The sequence below is a fragment of the Pleurodeles waltl genome, chromosome 4_2 (assembly GCF_031143425.1).
Source record: "Pleurodeles waltl isolate 20211129_DDA chromosome 4_2, aPleWal1.hap1.20221129, whole genome shotgun sequence".
Lineage (NCBI taxonomy): Eukaryota > Metazoa > Chordata > Amphibia > Caudata > Salamandridae > Pleurodeles > Pleurodeles waltl.
This window is the reverse complement of record NC_090443.1, coordinates 60412756-60430393: the sequence shown is the minus strand read 5'-3', so window position 1 is coordinate 60430393 and position 17638 is coordinate 60412756. Positions and strand designations below refer to the sequence as shown.

Sequence of the window (17638 nt, the reverse complement as noted above, 5' to 3'; positions counted from 1 at the left end):
CAGGCTCCCAGCACCCATGTCCAGCTGAAAAGCCCCTGATCCCCAAGTGGTGCTCCTCAGGTCCTGGATCATTGGTGTGGCTTTGGTGGAGCTGAATTGAAGTTTTTGGGCTCTTTATAACCACAAACAGGCTTGTTAGTGCCAATACTTTGTTGCTCACACTTCCCACCAATGTGAAGTTTGTCAACCTGACCCTTCGCACTACAGCATTGATTGTTTGCAGGGAGCGCCACCATCCACAGCACCAGGCCTGCTGTTCATGCTACAGTGAAAATCATCTGTGATGTTTCCCTGCTCTTCACTGCCCCCTCCACAGTGAGCAGGTCTCATTGCAATGGACTGAGAAGGTAACTTTTCAGCAGACAAACTAAGGCCCATATTTATACCTTTTTTGCACCACATTTGACTCAGTTTTTCGTGCAAAAGCGGCACAAACTCACAAAATATAATTGTATTTTGTAAGTGTGCGCCGCTTTTGCATAATAAAATTATGCAAATACAGCAGAAAAAAAGTATAAATATAGGCCTTAGTCCCTGTATCCGACCCGCACTTCATCACAGTATGCCTGAATGTGTCACTTTCTCCTGCACGACCAGCCACGAGTGGCACTTTGTGCTTTCTGGCACTATTTTCAATTAAATCTTTAAAAATTAATATTTCCCGTTCTATTATTAGATTTTTATTGTTTTGGGGTGGGACTTTTCTTGTGTTGTGTTTTCACCTGACTATTCTTTGAAGTTCTGCATAAATCCTTTTTTACATTTCCTCTACTTTATGCCTGACTGGTCTGTGGCAAGCTACCAGAAGGATGAGCACAGGTTAATTTGGGGTTTGATTCTGCCTCACCCTGACAAGGATAGTGGTGACAGCTTGAGTAGGGTTCCCAAACACCCCACCTCCAACCATTAACCCAATGTCTCACACTCATTAAAATTTAAGGAGATATTTTCACCATTGCTATATAAATCTTTGGAATGTTGGATCCAAGCTTCAGATAAAATGTGTGTCTTCAGAATAGTGGCAGTATTTAAGCTTGTCATTTGCAATAATATGTCAAAGGACATGCATGTCCCTTTTTTGTGACGGTGTTAAATGAATCTATCCACTGTCACTCCTTTCGTACCAGAAACGCTCTGAGTTTCTGGATGCCATTCTATAATTTACTTTCCTAGTAAAGAGCATCTTTTGTTCCTAGGATAAAGAATGGTGAATTCCCAAGACTTCACCATTACTCAGGGAATCATGATGATAGAAAGCCTCAACTGAGGGTAGGAACACCACTGTTATTTGGCTGGAAAAATACTATTTTCTAAGACAGTGGTCCTTTTAATATTTCTCCTTTATTCCAGTAGCCATAGTATTCTCAAATAAGTACAAAAGCACATGTACGTCCACTTCAGCAAGAGACCAATGCTTCACGATCACTTTATGTGTAAGTCACAATTTCAAATTCCCTAATATTCCATTTGCTTGAGTGTATTAAAATATAATTGATGTGATCTGACGATCTACCATTAGCAGATATATCTGGTAGAATACAACCAATAGAGGAACGAAAGCCATGGTATGCGGTAAAAGTAGCTAGCTGGATACCAAGGGTGCTAATAGTCATAAGTGGCAAAGCACCTGGTTCTGCAATATTGAAAATTGCATCCTCTTCTTTAACTAAAAATCTCCAGTTCTGTTCACAGAGTTTCTGTCAACTGAGTAATGTTCAAGAAGATTGTCCAGGAACTTGATGGAGAGCATTTCCTTTCCACAGCTATGGCCGCTATTATATACATTGTATACGTTTAACTTGACACCAGTCTGAAAAATAATAAGAAGGGTGTGGATGTCTTCATCCCACTGTCAATTACTGTTACCTTACAATTGGTTTCTACTTTTATCCACATGTATAACCATCCGGTAGGGTAGTTTTGGCCACGTCCAAGGCTTCTGTGTTATTATTTGCATATTCTTCAAGGTAGACAGAAGCTATTTTCCAGGTTTCCTGGAGTACTCAGATATCAGATTGTTTACGAAAACAAATACTCAGGTAGGATTCTAGATTTAATATTTAAAACTTTTATTATTCCAGGAAACTTTCCCAAGTTATTTGCCATGATTATCCTGTTATTTCTGTTAACATTTGGTTAGAGAGACCTGCTGGGTGTTCCCCTGGGTCCGAATCATGTGGCCAATCTACCTCCTCAAGGTCATTAGGGGCAGATTTATGAAAAGTGGCGCTGCACCGGGTGCAGCACCACTTTACTTGTGCCCCTTAGCGCCCCCTAATGCCACCATGTGTGCACTCTATTTAAAATGCAGCACACCATGACTCTAATCAGGGGTACTAGCGGCATAATTTTTGATGCTAGTTTGGTGCTTTGCAGGATTAGCATAAAAAGTCATGACGCTAATCCTGCATAGCACCCAGAGTCCCTTTAAACAAAGTGGGAGCCTCTTTTTAACACCTGCTCTTAGCAGGCGTTACAAATGCGGATAAAAAAGACGCACAGAAATCTCTTAGATTTATTTGCGCGTTTTTTTTCGCCCCCCTAGTGCCGGAACACCTGCCCTTTCATACATTATGCCTGGCGCAGGCATCATGTGGCACAAGGGGTTATAAAGTGTTGCAATGCAAGCATTACACCACTTTGTAACTATGGTGCACCGTGTTTGCCCTTCCAACGCCACATTACCATAAAAAATGATGCTAATGTGGAGTTGGATTGGCACTAGGCCCACATAAATCTGGGCCTTAGAGTCTGGATGCTTGATGCTGGGTAACAAGTAGTTATGTACGGTTATCACAGAGAGCCATTAGCATGAATATCTGGTTTCCTAGTCCAGTAATTCACTGCTATGCAGTCCCATGTCTGCACATTGTCACTTACGGAATCACGTGCAGCAGGGATAGGGGTCTGCGTCTTGTGGGTGGTGATAATTTCCTGCAGGGGACTCTGGCCTCTGGAGTCCCCTGCCTGCACAGTGCCTCTGATGTTGTCCACTCAGTGGGGATGGGTGTCTCCTTTAATGGGGTCTATTGGATGGCAATGATATCCTGCAGGGGATTCTGGTTCTTTGAATCCCATGCTCGCACGGTGTCCTTGATGGCATAGTCACTGAGGACGGTTTGGCATTGAAGCGCAAACTCTGCTGGGTGTCAGAATTGGTCAAGCAGTGCATCAATGCAGAGGTCCCCAGGATGTTGAACCTTGGAGTGCTATGGAAGTTTGATAGATATGTGCTTTGGCATAGAATACTCGGCTCTCAGTACTGTTATGAAGTTGAAACCCCATCCTATCCACCATGCTGACACACTAGTTGTGCAATGCTACGCAACTTAGTACTTTCAATCTAATCTGTGACCACTTGCACATTACGCTAGCCCCCTGTTCAGAGGAAAGACTTGCATTCTCCTCCTCAGATGGCCTCTGTTAGTTCAGATTTATATCTTAGCTGGCCTGGGAGAATTCAGTGTGGCCTACCTGGATTACATTAAAGTCTTAAATAGTTCTTGGAAGCACCACCAGAAGCACCTAGAATATACGTTTGTGTAGATGCAGGGGCCAAACTTTAAGATTATGAAGTGTTAGGAAGGTCAATTCTCTGTATTGTATTTTGTCAGCCTGGTGGGTAATGGGAAGACCTGACCCTTTTAGGCAAATGTTCAAGCAGTGCTTTTTGGGAGGTCCCCACGAGCCAGACCAAGGTGAAAGACTTCCCAAGCCTCATCCAATATTTCTAGAACTTTGTGTTTAAGTATAGTTGCTATTGTGACATCCCCAACCTCTAAGAAACAGCCAAAAAAGTAATCTGGACTGAGCAATGTGACTAGAATTGTGATCACTTAATGGTCACCCTGTGCAGTGTAGCAGTTTTAAAGTCCCTGACTGCAATCAACCCTTCGTTGTGCAGATTGATGCTTCCAATAATGGTACTGGGGCAGGTATTGCCCAGGTCAATGAAAAGGGCAGTGAACATTCGATTGCCTTCATCATCTACAAAAAGCTGCCTGAAGAACAAAAAAGGTCTGTCCTTGAAAAAGTGTAATTTGTGGTAATGTGGGACCTGCACATGTCCAGGCTTTACCTGTTTGGTACCAGGAATGTGATCCAGAGAGATCACAAGTCACTGATGGTTATGAAGGGAGATAACTCTAAGTTACTCTAAAGGCTAATTCCTCTAAAGGAATTGGACTTTATTTTGAAGCAAATGGTAGGCTTACAGGACAAGAATGCAGATGGACATTCCCACTGCTTTTCCCAATCTTATGAACAGACTTCTCTAATGGTAGAGTAAGTCACAGAGTGTTTGAATCTGCATGTGGGAATGTCTGTTAGGATGGAGAAAGGTCCGCTGCAGGGCTCTTGAATGCGGGCACTTCTGCCTCAGTTTCACAGAGCATTAGCTTAGTTTTACCCCTACATCAGCACACAAAACAATCATGCATTTGCCCAGGAGTAACTTACATAACATGGATTGAGACTTAGGCCCATATTTATACTTTTTTACGTAAAACTGCGCTAAAAAAGTAAAAAGTTTACTGCCGGCCGGGCACCATATTTATGGAATGGTGCTAGCTGGCGGTAAGGCCCGGCTAGAGTCTTGGAAAAAGGGGGTTTAGCATCAAAAGAAGACGCTAATACGGGCAGAGGCATAAACGTGCCACTACCATACTAGCATCATTTCCTGATGTTAAAACACCATGACTCCTGTCTTCATAAAGACAGAAGTTATGCCCCCTAGCCCAATGGCCATGCCCAGGGGAATTGTGCCCCTTGGGCATGGTCATTGGACACAGTGCCATGTAGGGGGCCCAAGTTGGGCCCCTCATGGCACTTTGAAAATGTAAATTAAAAAACCTACCCATACTTACCTCACCTACATGGGATGGGGTCCCCCGTCCTCCACTGTCCCTCTGATGTGGGTGGGAGTGTCCCTGGGGCTTGGGAAGGGCACCTGTGGGCTCTTTCCATGGTCCCTGACATTGGAAAAAGGCTCACAGGTCCCCTGACACCTGCCCTGATCCAGGCATTAAATAATGGCACTAAGCAAGCTTATTTTGCACAGGAGGATAAATAAGGTGCATGGGCTTTAGATTTGTTTTTTGCCCGGGAATGCCTACCTTGCATCTCATTGACGCAAGGTAGTTTTCCGCGGGCAAAAATTATGTTCACTCCAATATTTTGCCGCTAGACGGGTCTAGCACCAAAATATATATATGGAGTTAAGTTTGCGCTTAATTAACGTAAAAAAAATTACAATAATTCCGCGCAAACAGAGTATAAATATGCCCCTAAGAGTGCCATGTGTATTCTCTTTGGTTAGTGTGACTACCATCAGGCTGTAGAAGACTGACATTGGTAGCAACGTAGGCCTTCTTACCAACCTATGCCAGGAAAAAGGAAGACTTCTTGGTTAGCTCTCAGGTTTACTGATAGCGACAAATGCATTATGCAAGGATATTCTCCTAGAATTGTCATTATGCTCTCCAGAAGTCTGTGAGATGCCTGACAAGCCCAAGATCACATTGTTACACTTTATCACATCCCCAGTATCTGTGAAGTTTACAAAACTGAAAGAAGTTGTCTCTGAAGATTTGAACAATATGAGTTATACTAGTCAAAGCAGATTTGATTGGGTTAAGCAACAAAATATCACTCTCTCAGTGACTTCCTTCAGAGTGTGACACATTTTTCAGAGGCTAAGAATAATGACAGTGCTAAAGTTTTCTGCCAATATGTACGAGACATTTGACCTAAAATCAGTCTCCTCTTGAAAGCTGGTAGTTATTCACCCTGCTGAAACTGTTACCTTGTTCATTTCCATCTCCGGTACCATACTCATTGTGAAGCTATGCATACTACAGCAGTATACCTGCAACTTATTTAAACTATATTTCCTTTCCCACATCCCTTGGAACTCAGCACCTGAACTTCTGTATACAGTGCTTTGGCACCCTTCGGGGCTGGCTTTGTTAGAAAATGCAGAAACAATAAAATAAAATGAATAAGAAAATCGAATGTGCAGACACTTGCAGATGAGGTATTCTCATTTCTGTGATGGCGGGTATATTTATGTTCCAGTTTAAATGTTTCATCTGTTCCCAGTACAATTTAATTGGAAAATAAATGTCTGTGAAAAGTATTTTAAAGTAAAAACTGACAAAACATGCACTTATAAAAATCTTTATTAGCAGTTGATTTGCAGGCTAGCTGGGAAGGAAATGTTGACTCTAATGAGGCTTTTCTTTCATTTTAGTATGCATGGCTTTGTTTTGACGATGAGGATGAGGTTCTAGAGATGATTGCAACTCCACTAGATTTTGGTCCTCTGAAAGCAGAATTTAATGCTTGGTCAAGAGAGAATCCAATCTCTTCGTTTCCAGCATCGAATCCATATGATGTACCACTGGATTTTCCTGAAGAGGCTCCTCCTCCAGAGCCACCACTTACAAAAGCTGAAAACAGAGAAAATATTAAAGGCACTTTTTATAAAACAACACAACAATTTGGATCTACTGTGCTTTGTAAATAAAGACATTTCAGGAGTACTTACATATTTTGCAGTTGTTGAGGTCTCTCCCGTCCATCCTGTTGGGGTAGAAAACAAATAATTAAACAGGAGAAAAAAAAGATGGTTCAAATGCAGAACGAAGAAGTCCATTCCAGAAGCCGGAAGGGGAAATCTGCCCAGGAAAGCTAACAAGGAAAAGGGATTTCAAAGTGCCTAATGGTCGAAGATGCTCAAAGGAGTCAAAATTGTTAATGTTGCCCATTAGGCTACATTAGTGTGTCTACACAGGGTCCACTTTCTGGGTGCCTCACAGTCTTGCTACTGAAAGATTCTTTAGAAATATGCTTGGAGAACGCTCACAAGAAAGCCTTCCACGGAAAGGACTCCCTTTGTAAGTTGAACTTGCACATTTTGCTCAGGAATCATTGATAGGAAGACGGTGAAGCCTATGCCTGCCCCTACTCCTGAGGATCTAGACTAGGAAAAGCATACACGAAACCAGTTACTCACCCTGACATTGTCCTTGAATATTGTAGTATTGAAGACCTGAAGGAACACTGGCCGATGAAGTCCACCCATCCCCTTATCCCCATGAACTATACTTACAAAGGCTTCCAGACTTTGTAGCATGTAAAAGTCACCACTGAAAACTGAATTGTGGGAGGACCCATACGTCTGCCTACTCTTTGAAGACCATCCAAAAAGAAGTAGCTTTACGTTCCTTAACTGGCAGAGAAGCCCATGTCCCAGAATTGTATGCTATAGATTATTCCCTCTTTCCATTTTTTTTCTGTGAACTCATACTCGTTATGTTTAAAGATTTGTGAGCAACATCCATCCAGAAACCTAAGGAAAGGGGTGATTTATGTTTAGATGCATTTTACAGAGGCAAAGAGCATCATAGAGGAAGCCCATCAAGTTAGCAATTTGAATAATTCTGAAATGAGGGTGAGCTGATTTTCTCTGTTCAAGAAGAATGCGTTATCTTAAAGCAAGGACTGTATTATATAATATGGAAAACCCACCTGCTTTCTTCTCCTTCCAACAGGGTTCTGTAGGTGGCGATCTCAATGTCCAATGCTAATTTGACGTTCATCAGCTCTTGGTAGTCACGGAGTTGGAGTGCCAAGTCGTGTTTGGCCTTCTGAAACGCAGCTTCCAGGTCTGCAAGTTTTGCCCTGGCATCTTGTAAAGCACTCTCTCCTCGGTGCTCCGCCTCATCGATGGATGCTTGTAAGCTGGCGCACTGCATGAGAAAGAAAGATTTGGTCTTTTCTACTATCCTGCGTTTGCCCAAGTGCCTTAAATGAGTGATCAATTTATGACACGGGTAGACAGCGTTCTGGAATTCATTACACACTTCCCTTTGCCTGCCCCCTTCCATACGGACCTTTTAGACTGCGTTGAAAAGAGACTTTGAAACCACTTTTTTGCAAAGAGCTATTTGGTTTTCTAATTTTACCGGTCATGGTTGTTCTTGGTTTTTGTTGAGTAGATCAATTTCCAATACTAATTTAATTTCATGGTGTTGTTGTAGCTTCTCTCTATTGTAAATTTAATTTGTTATAACCTTTTATCTGTATTATAGCAAATGTACTCATGTTATGCTTGTCTGGTATAGCAATCTATGATGCTCGTTCTAAGATCTACTCTTTGTAGAAGCGGATGAAAATAATGTATGTACATGTTGCTATTCATTTCTCTAGCGAAGGCACTGAGCAACATCTTGAAAAAAAATCAGAAAGAGTATCACTCGTTCATGGCAATCTGAGACGATTCAGTCCTTTCAGTGCTGCATGTTAGTGCATTCGCTCACTCAGTCGTTGGCTCCCTCTCTCACTAGCTCTGATATTTCTGTTCTAAGATACACACATGTGTGTCATGGTGGTTCTATACGCATGGAGTGACACACTATTCAGCAACACCGACGCCGAGCCATGTAATGGTTCTGTGCCTCACCTGTTTCTTCACGTTTTCAATCTCTGCCCGCAGTCTTTGAATGGCCCGATTGAGTTCAGAGATCTCGCCCTTGGTGTTTTTCAGAACGTTGCCATGTTCACCAGCTTTGGACTCCAGCTCCTTGTACTGAGGGGGACAGTAAACAAAACACAAGCAATGTATGACTTCAATGTTCTGCGTAGCATGTCCCACTTGAGAAACATGAAGAATTCAGGGGTATGTATGTCCTTGTATAGTATGCTCAGCTACAAAGTGTCCAAGTAATGCATTCGTAAAGACAAAGAGAGGCTTGTAGCTTTTCCTTCTGCAGCATACATTTATGTCGTATTTGTCTCTTATGTACTTTTGAGAATAGAATTAGAATGGTTTGTTCGGTTTGGTGTTATGGATGAAAGAAAGAGGTGCAGCAAGTTGGCATTTAAGGAAGTATTTTGATTATGTGCTTCAAAAAGCATTGATTCACTAGTCCATGCCTTTTAGGAATCTTTGTCCATGGTTTCCACCACAGCTTAAGTACGGTGGAGACTGTCTCCATTAGTTGTAGTAAAGTAATGTCTACATTGAAACACTGTGATAGTAAGTGATATCACCAAGTATATTTTGACACTGTTTAGACTCATTTCAACTTTTACTCGTGTTATTTATGTCCTCTGATTAGGTTAGCACGTCTGATGTTTACTATGTGATGATATATATATTTATTATGGGACAAGATAAGAGATGAAGGACCATACCTTGCATCAACAGAGAGGAAATTAAATGTCTATTTGCTACTATTTCATGTACGATAATATTTATGTACACTGCACTATCTTCATTTTCTGTTTAAAAAAACATTTTTAATGTTTGTTTCTGAAAAATAAAAATTCAAACCAGCCCATAATGCCACCATAACATGGCAGAGAGGTTAGCATTGTCTATTTTTAAGTCTAGCGTTGTTGGACAAGCATTTTTATTTAACAAAAGTATGTATATAATATAGTTATAGGGAATTTCAGCCAGCCTTCTTCGCCCAATGATCTGTTATTGTGTAAATTTGGCCCGGAGCTTACTCCCTAACTGGTGATACTGGGAATACGGGATGAACAAACACTAGAAAAGTACAGGCAACTTTTTTGCAATGTAGTTCTGATGATGTCTAGATGAGACAAGTAGGCTATTGGGTGGGGGGTGGCATCAGTACCAACAGTGGCAGAGTGGTAGTTGAATCTTCATTAGTGCATGATATCTGAATAACTGGTGCATGAGGCTCAGGGGCACCCACAAATGAAAACGTCAGGATAGAAAGAATGTTGGACCTGGTCTAAACCCTTTTAAAAGTACAAAATACTCCCTTCTGCCACACGTGTTGTTTAATATGTGTGGCTAGCCATGTGCTGACAAAATGCACATTAATGTTTCACCATACTCTTAAGCAAAGGGAGTCATCTGTACTTTGACAAATGGTTGACTTGAGTTACACATAGGGTGGAGATAAACTAGTCACAGCTGAACTCAGAAAGAACTGGAGCTATGACTTTTGGATCCGAAAGATGACCAAATATGTAACACATTCATATTGCCTCTGTATGTATGTATATTTGTATAAAGAATTTCTATAGTGCAGACCTAGCTTATCGACAACTGAGCTCTGTACATGATCGAGTTAATGCATTGTGGTGTAGTGTTCTTTAAAGGAGGTGAGTCTTCAACTCTTTCCTAAAGTGGAGCATCTTTGGTGCAGTCCTGATGGGCACAGGAATGTTCTGTCAGAATCTTGGTGCAAGGATGGAAAAGTTATGATGTCTTGCTTGTCTTTTTGCTTTATACTTCTTACTCTGCAGTCTGATGGTGTCCTGGCTGTGAATGTGCAGAGAACCACCAGAGATGGTGAGATAGTCTCTAAGATAAGTGGGTATGCTGGTCATTGATCACTGCCATTGGGACTTGACCACTACCCATGGTAAGTGCTCAGAGCTTTGGCCATTATTGAATGGCAGGCAGCAGGCCGAGGACGTCACTATAGTATGATTGGAGTATTGCAATTAGTGCCCTTGTCTCTATCTGCTCTTTGCCCACCACTGTGCTTTTTGTAGAGCAGTCCTTACCATTCAGAAAATGAACAATTATGTCCCAAATAAGAACAAGACTCTCTAAAGATCTGCATTCCACACTAGAAGTCTGCACCTTCCAAAGATGTGAACCTGCAACCTCAGGAGCTCAAGACCAATTAATGGAGTCATCCTTCAAAATACTGAGAAAGCCTAACTTTACCATGTCGCCATTAAGCTTAAGGTCCATTCATATTATTATTTTATCTTGATCTTTTTAATATGGCCACTGTTTTATCTACTGATGTTTTTTGTAGCAACCAATTTATATTATTTAACGTTTTTTTGTTGTCCCTTCAGTATTATGTTCTCAGTCTAAATAGTTTTGCTGTTAATAAAATATCTTTGTTGTTGTGATTCCTTGCATGTAAACTGTGCTTTATACAATACAACTGTAAACTTGGACATTCTAGCCCCATTTTTGCTGCAGGATTCTTACTGCATTGCCAAGGACTATAGAGGAACGCGATGTAATTGTATTGCCTCGCCTAATAAATACCTTGTTACTGTAGACCTCCTCTGCTTCAGCTTTGCTCTTCAGAGCTATGGCCTCGTACTGAGCTCTTACGTCTGTGATGAGGCTGTTAAGGTCCAGTGATCGGTTGTTGTCCATGGATACGATGACAGAAGTGTCTTGGACGCTTCCTTGCACTTCAGAAAGTTCCTGCAGAAGAAAGCAATAGTTTATTATTTATCCATTCTCTAGAACTCAGATTTATTAAGTCACTCGTGAGTACGTCATAGTTTGCTACCCTTACTCCTCCCAGTTGCCTAGAAGACTAGTCAACATTGCTACAAGGTTTACTTTCTAGTTCAGCAATGAAGAAACAGTAAGTATTGCAGTTTTTATGTGCTTGGAGATTTGGCAATGATAAAGGTTTGTCACAGTATGAAACATACAAATTTACAGGTTCCTCACCATCTCGTAGAGAGCACGCAAGAAGTTGATCTCGTCTGTGAGAGCCTCAACCTTGGCCTCGAGTTCGACCTTGTTCATGTAGGCCGCATCAACATCCTGCACAAGCAAAAAGATGCCTATCACAATTATATTCCATACAGTAATCACAAAAAACAGGAATGAGTGAATGGTTAAGCTGAAGCCTAGATGTTTCTATTTAAGATGTCTGTGACCTATGAATCTGTGAGTTCCAGGATTATAGAAATCCCATTGCTAACCTCCTGCTGCGGCTCTGTTACCCTTACTCTAAAATACCTGCCAGCACAGTTCAAATATCTATAAACTATCCCTACTCTTCATCCTAAATAAATCAGAGCACCATCAGGTGCACTTGGTTCACGACCAAGTGATGTAGCTAGGGTGCCATGCATGTTACTACAAGGAAAATGCCCCCAATGATAGCTGTTTTGTTCATGAAATATTGCAGTAATCTGGAATACTAGGGTCCCTTGGATTGCTGGGCTCCAGTGCCACTGCACCTGCTGCACCACTGATTGTTATGTGACTAAACCACGATCTGGCAATTCCCAAACTTAAGTCTGCTGCGGTAGGCATTGTTTCATGTTAATTCAGAAAATGCCTTGAATTTTCAACCTATTTTCTCGTTCGAAGGGGCTCAAGTAGTCCTTCGGAGTATGGTACCTGCTACTGGAAACAAAGTAATGTATGAATACATGCCAGTGTGGGGCATAATTCGAATTGTGTCTCCACTCCCACTCTGCTGAAAATCGGAAAGGTGGTGAATCAGACTAGAAGTGCACCACACTGGGGCCTGATTCAGAGTTTGACGAGGGCATTACAATTCCATCATAGGTATAGAACTTGTAATACAGCGGAAGGGATATCCATCACACTTGTGGCTGATTAACCCCTCCGCCAAATTCTAAATTAAGCCGAGTGTTTCAAGTTTGAAATCCCTGGTACATTTGACTTTTTTGCCAGGACATTCAGCACCTGATAAGAAAACCAATTGAACTATGGCTTTTGCTAATTACTTTCAGTAATTTCTAAGGAGTTTGAATGTTTGTGGTATCTCCTAGTTTCTGTTTCGGAGTTTACTGTTGGTTCATTACTCACTTTCTTGAGGACCACAAAGTCATTCTCTGCCCCGGTGCGCCTGTTGATTTCATCTTCATACCTGTTTTAGGTGAGAAAACATAAAGGTAAATCAGTTAGTTTTCTTTGTAGGCTTCTATAACACATTGAAGACACTTGTATTTCCACCGGCAACATCACGAATGTGATAACTGAAATACATGTTTGAAATGTTTTGTTTACCAAGGTGCTTGGCCTTCGGTGGTTGACAGGAACTCGCATGGGGAATTTGTATAGTAGAAGGAGTACATTTGCATGGAGAAGAACCAAAAGACCAGCACTACTACCCACTGCCCATTTCCTTCCAAAGTTTACTACGTGTTTCAATCCTGCTGGTTGAGTTAATTGTTAGTGTAGTCTGAAATGCCACCTTTTTTAACGGAGCTTACCCAATGTGACACCTGAAACAGCCATATGTATAGATATGGTTTATTCCTTCTTAATTATTAAAATATGTTTTAAGTTGAGCCGGGCCTTCATTTCATGTATGGGTCAGAGGCAGTGACATGAAAATAAGGGGGGAGTTTTGGATTATCTGAGCTCTCATACTTGCCTCTCGTCTTTATCCTCTCCCTTTTGCAAATTCATAGCAGGTGTAGAGCACTAATGTATGTCAGTGCTGGGCACATTGTGACGAAAATCGTCATGAACTTCCACCTTTTTCCACACATATCCTTCATTACGATGACACCCTAATGTAATGACTCATTCTTGATGAATTGTCAATTTAACAAGTCCTTAGCTACCTGGAGCAGAACCAGAGCATTTTACAGTCATTGTGAAGGTGTCAATATTCCGTCGGAAATTACTTTGTCTCTGTTTATGGTTACGTGTAAACAGCGCTCCACACTAGCAGAGATCCTTAACCAACAATGCGGTGAGGTTACCAAGCCTGTAGGCTCGGTGCAGACTTGGTGATGTGGATGCTACTATTGGTGTAGGTGAGACCAGTGCTGGGCATTCAATGGAGGAGGCACGGCCTTTGGCTAGAGAGGGATTCCAGTTTTCACTCTGCTGAAAATTGTGTGACTGCTCTGAATTTAATTAGAGAAATAACCATTTATGCAACGTTTAGCATAATTCTGATACCTTACTGTGAACTGTAATTTTAAATTTCAGGTTTATTTGTGAAATGCTGATATTTAAGTTTATCTATAGTTTGAAAGTGTGCTTGAAATTTTCGAAAAATATACTGTTTCTGCTGCATGTTGTTCAAGAATGTGCTGCAGGTCGAAATTAGCCACTGTTGCCAATTACAAATGCCACTGCAAAGTGAGCCTGAACCTAGACGCACCCTCTTTGCTTATCTGTCGCACACTCTGCAGTCATGTGATTTCGCTTCCAGTGAGTGGATCTGACTTGGGAAATAATATTTATTATGGTACATGCGTCAGTACGGTATTTCATAGTATTTTTTTACGTACTTTTTCTTAAAATCTTCTACCAGGTCCTTTGTATTCTTCAAGTCACCATCCAGGCGACCCTTGTCGTTGCTCAGTGCCTCCAGCTGCCGTCGCAGGTTGCTGATGTAGGATTCAAAGAGGGGCTCAATGTTGTTTTTGCTGGATCCTCCTTTTCCTCCCTGCTGCTGCAGAAGACTCCATTTTGTTTCCAGAACCTTGTTCTGTTGCTCGAGGAACCGAACCTGAAAAATGAGTATCAGACTATTTCACTTGTGCTCAGGGGACGAATTATCCCTAGGTTGTCATACCAAGAGTTATGCCATCCAAAATCGTATTCTCTAGAGAGCACAACATCTCAGATCTGTCTGCCCCCTGAGCTCACACGTGGAAGTACATGGTGTATCGCAAACTCATCTTTTCAGCAATTACAACAGAGCACATTCCTGTCCATCACTGTGCATCCACACAGACGCATCGATGTTGTTAGATATGTTGTGTTATCTACATTCGCTCACTCGGTGATACAAACAGCAGAAAACAATTGCTAAACTGTCAACCTCATGGATGCAACGCATAAAAACTGTCACGCCGATCAGTGCAGAATCTCGGAAATATCGCACAGCCAGGAAATCAGTCTCTCAAGACAGTCACATGGGAACTCAAACTGCTGCTCCAAGAATGCAGGGAACTCGCCTAAAACCAGCAATTAAGGAATTAAAACTGTCAATGCAAAGCTATAGGAATTAAAACTGCCCCATCGAGCATACAGGAGATGAAACGCAGATTATGAGTACATGAAGTAAAACGGTTCCATGAAAGTTACACAAAAGGAAAACATAGACCAAAGCTATATGAAAAAGAACAATGCATCGGGAAGTTCAACTGGCAATCCAAAGATATAGGAAGTAAACTGCCCCTTTTAGTACTAAGGAAGTAACTGTAGGCCATGGTTCACAAGGTTTAAAAATGCCACATCTAAAGATAAAGAATCAGGAACACAAACTGTGCATACAGGACATAAAAGTGCTACACCAGTTGAACAGGAAGTGACCCTGTGGATCTGGAATTAAACAAGGTTAGAACATAATAGTTTCCCTCTATGAATATATCTAACAACTCCAGTCGACCTAATAAATCTCACAAATCAAGAACAAGCAGCCATATTTCAGAACTGCTAAATTCAATGAGCGCATCATCTAGCATCTGCCACAAGGACAAAAGCATTACAGATGTTTGCAAACAGTGGGGTTCCACCAGCAAACTGCTGCAAAAAGGATTGCTTCGCAGAATAGACACAACACTTAGGGCCACATGTATGAACACATTCCCCATAGGCACAGAATGGGTAAACCCCTTTGATACATCTGGCCCTTAGTGCGGCATCACAAAACTACCACGCATGGCCTGCTGCAGGGCTGGCCGGCCTAAAGAAAGAGTGTACCACCACCGAAGAATTAAAACAGAATGCATCAGATAATGGCCTCAATGACTCAATTCTACCACTCAATAACGGCAGTTAGACTGTCTGTAAATTATTAGTTCATTTTGTTTCAATAATGAATTCCTTCAATCTTTCTATGTACTCAGTCAACCCAAAAAAAACATTTCTTACCCTGAATGATGGCCAGGTTGCAAGATGCACGACAAACAAATTGCAGATTATAAGTGTTACTCAGTCTAACATTATGCCTTTACAGTATCTAGCTTTAGAAGACAGTATGATTGCCAATTGCCCCCACAGGTGAAACCCTCTAATAGGGAGTCCAGTACGTAGATTAGTAAAAACCATCACATCAGAACAAATGCCGCTATTTCACAACCACTTTATTCACTAGAGTTGAACACCTGCTTTGTGCATGGATTACAGTCAAAGTAAGTGGTTAATCCTTTGCCACAGGGTTGATGAAAGGTGATCACAAAGACACTTGTAAATCTTACCTTGTCGATGAAAGAGGCAAACTTGTTGTTGAGGGTCTTGATCTGCTCGCGCTCATTCTTTTTCTGTTCGGGGACGTTGGGGTCCCAATCCGAAATGTATGGTTTGAGCACCTCAGGATTTACCACTACTTGTGTGATGCCAGCAGAGGGAGCACCACCAAAGTTGGCGCCGCTGGACATTCGGCTGACCCCACTTGAAACTCCACTAAAACTTCTGGCACTAAAGGATTCTCTGGGGCCGCCACCAAACCCACTGCTATTAAAAACACCGGTGGAGATCTGTCGCCGCCCCCCGCTCGCGCCATAGAGAGACCTGCTGCTGCTGTTATTAGCCCCGCTGTTCTGAAATTGGAAACCCCCTCCACGACCCCCGACCTGTGAGAAGGACATAGAGGCAGAACTAGACTTCACTGGGCCGGAGTAGGCGACTGAGCGTGAGTAGTGACTCATGATGCCTGCTTGGAAGAGTGCGACAAGGGTAGAGGAGGAAGAGAACGAGCCCTGGAGTGCTGGAGTGGAGTTCAGCGGAAAGGAGACCCCTCTGACCAACGAGAGCAGAGGCTTCACCTTTTATCCGCTCGTGGAGCCGCCTTCTGTTATCTAATTCCCACGTCGGGCCTGGAAAGCCTGCGGGCAAACTTGATCTATCCATTCTCCCTAACACACCCGCAACACACTCAGCAACATGCAAGAATGCGAAAAACCAGGTTTGTTTACAGCATACAATTACTTGAAAATGTGGCACGAAACCTGTCCAGCCACTGAAGCTTTCACTAGAAATTTACCACAAGAAAGCTTTGAAAACTGGTTGTATTGTGATTCTTTCGTACACCCATGGCTACAATAGACAGCCCTGAATGCAAACAGGTCTCTCGACCTGCAGCATATTTTCATTGAGCTGTAACAGGCCCCGAGTACATCCAATGGCACCTGACATGCACAAAGCAGGCCTCGCTCCTCTCTGAACACACAACATTTAAAGTAGGGTTCTTGTGACTTGACAGGAGGCCCACCGTTGACACCGCCAAGCTTTGAAGACCGAATTTAAAATAGTGAAATATCTACACGGAAGAAAACATTGCCCTGGTGTTAATTTATTACCTGAACTGTCAATCTAACATAGGCAGGGAAGAGGGTTTTTGTGGAGGGGAAATGTGTTGTTGGGGGAGAGCGGTTTTGCTGTTTTGGGATTATTCATCTCTAACTGAAATTGTTTTATTTGGTATGAGTAGTGCTACCAATTAACACTGATACGCTCAGTATGTCCTGGTGCTGCGGGTACTTCTCTCTAGTTTATGTATTTTCCTATTTTGCGATAATTCACAGTGCCCACCTGTTAACTGCAAATGGAGCATCTCAAACAGAAGGTGGGGTACACAAAACCGTCTTGTTGTGGTGCCCTTAGGAGTAGGACAATAGCAACCAGACGTGAGTGTGTGTGTGTGTGGGGGGGCGGACGGAATTATTTAATTAGTACTGAGCTAAATGACACCGTTAAATTTCACATCACGCATATTTACTAATCACCTGTAATTGTATAACTTTACACATATCTTCATTTGAGGGACAGGGAGATGAAGCCCAGATTCGCACAGTTTTTGTTACATTGAGATAAATGAGCGTAAATCTGGAAGCCTGAGCCATCGCCCTTGCCCCGTTGTTTTCTGCACAAGTACTCATGCTGCGCACT

At 42.1% G+C, this 17638-nt stretch overlaps 1 protein-coding gene across 1 annotated transcript; it reads right to left on the bottom strand.

The window, feature by feature from the left end:
• Positions 1 to 6163: 6163 nt before the first annotated feature.
• On the bottom strand, positions 6164 to 16478 carry LOC138292209 (keratin, type II cytoskeletal cochleal-like). Its single transcript, XM_069230655.1, has 9 exons — positions 15949 to 16478; positions 14032 to 14252; positions 12590 to 12650; positions 11474 to 11569; positions 11054 to 11218; positions 8465 to 8590; positions 7531 to 7751; positions 6548 to 6582; positions 6164 to 6449 (listed from the first exon to the last, which is right to left on the bottom strand). Exons 1-9 carry the CDS (start codon positions 16396 to 16398, stop codon positions 6247 to 6249), a joined length of 1578 nt encoding a protein of 525 aa, XP_069086756.1. The 5' UTR covers positions 16399 to 16478; the 3' UTR covers positions 6164 to 6246.
• Between the last annotated feature and the right edge of the window lie 1160 nt (positions 16479 to 17638).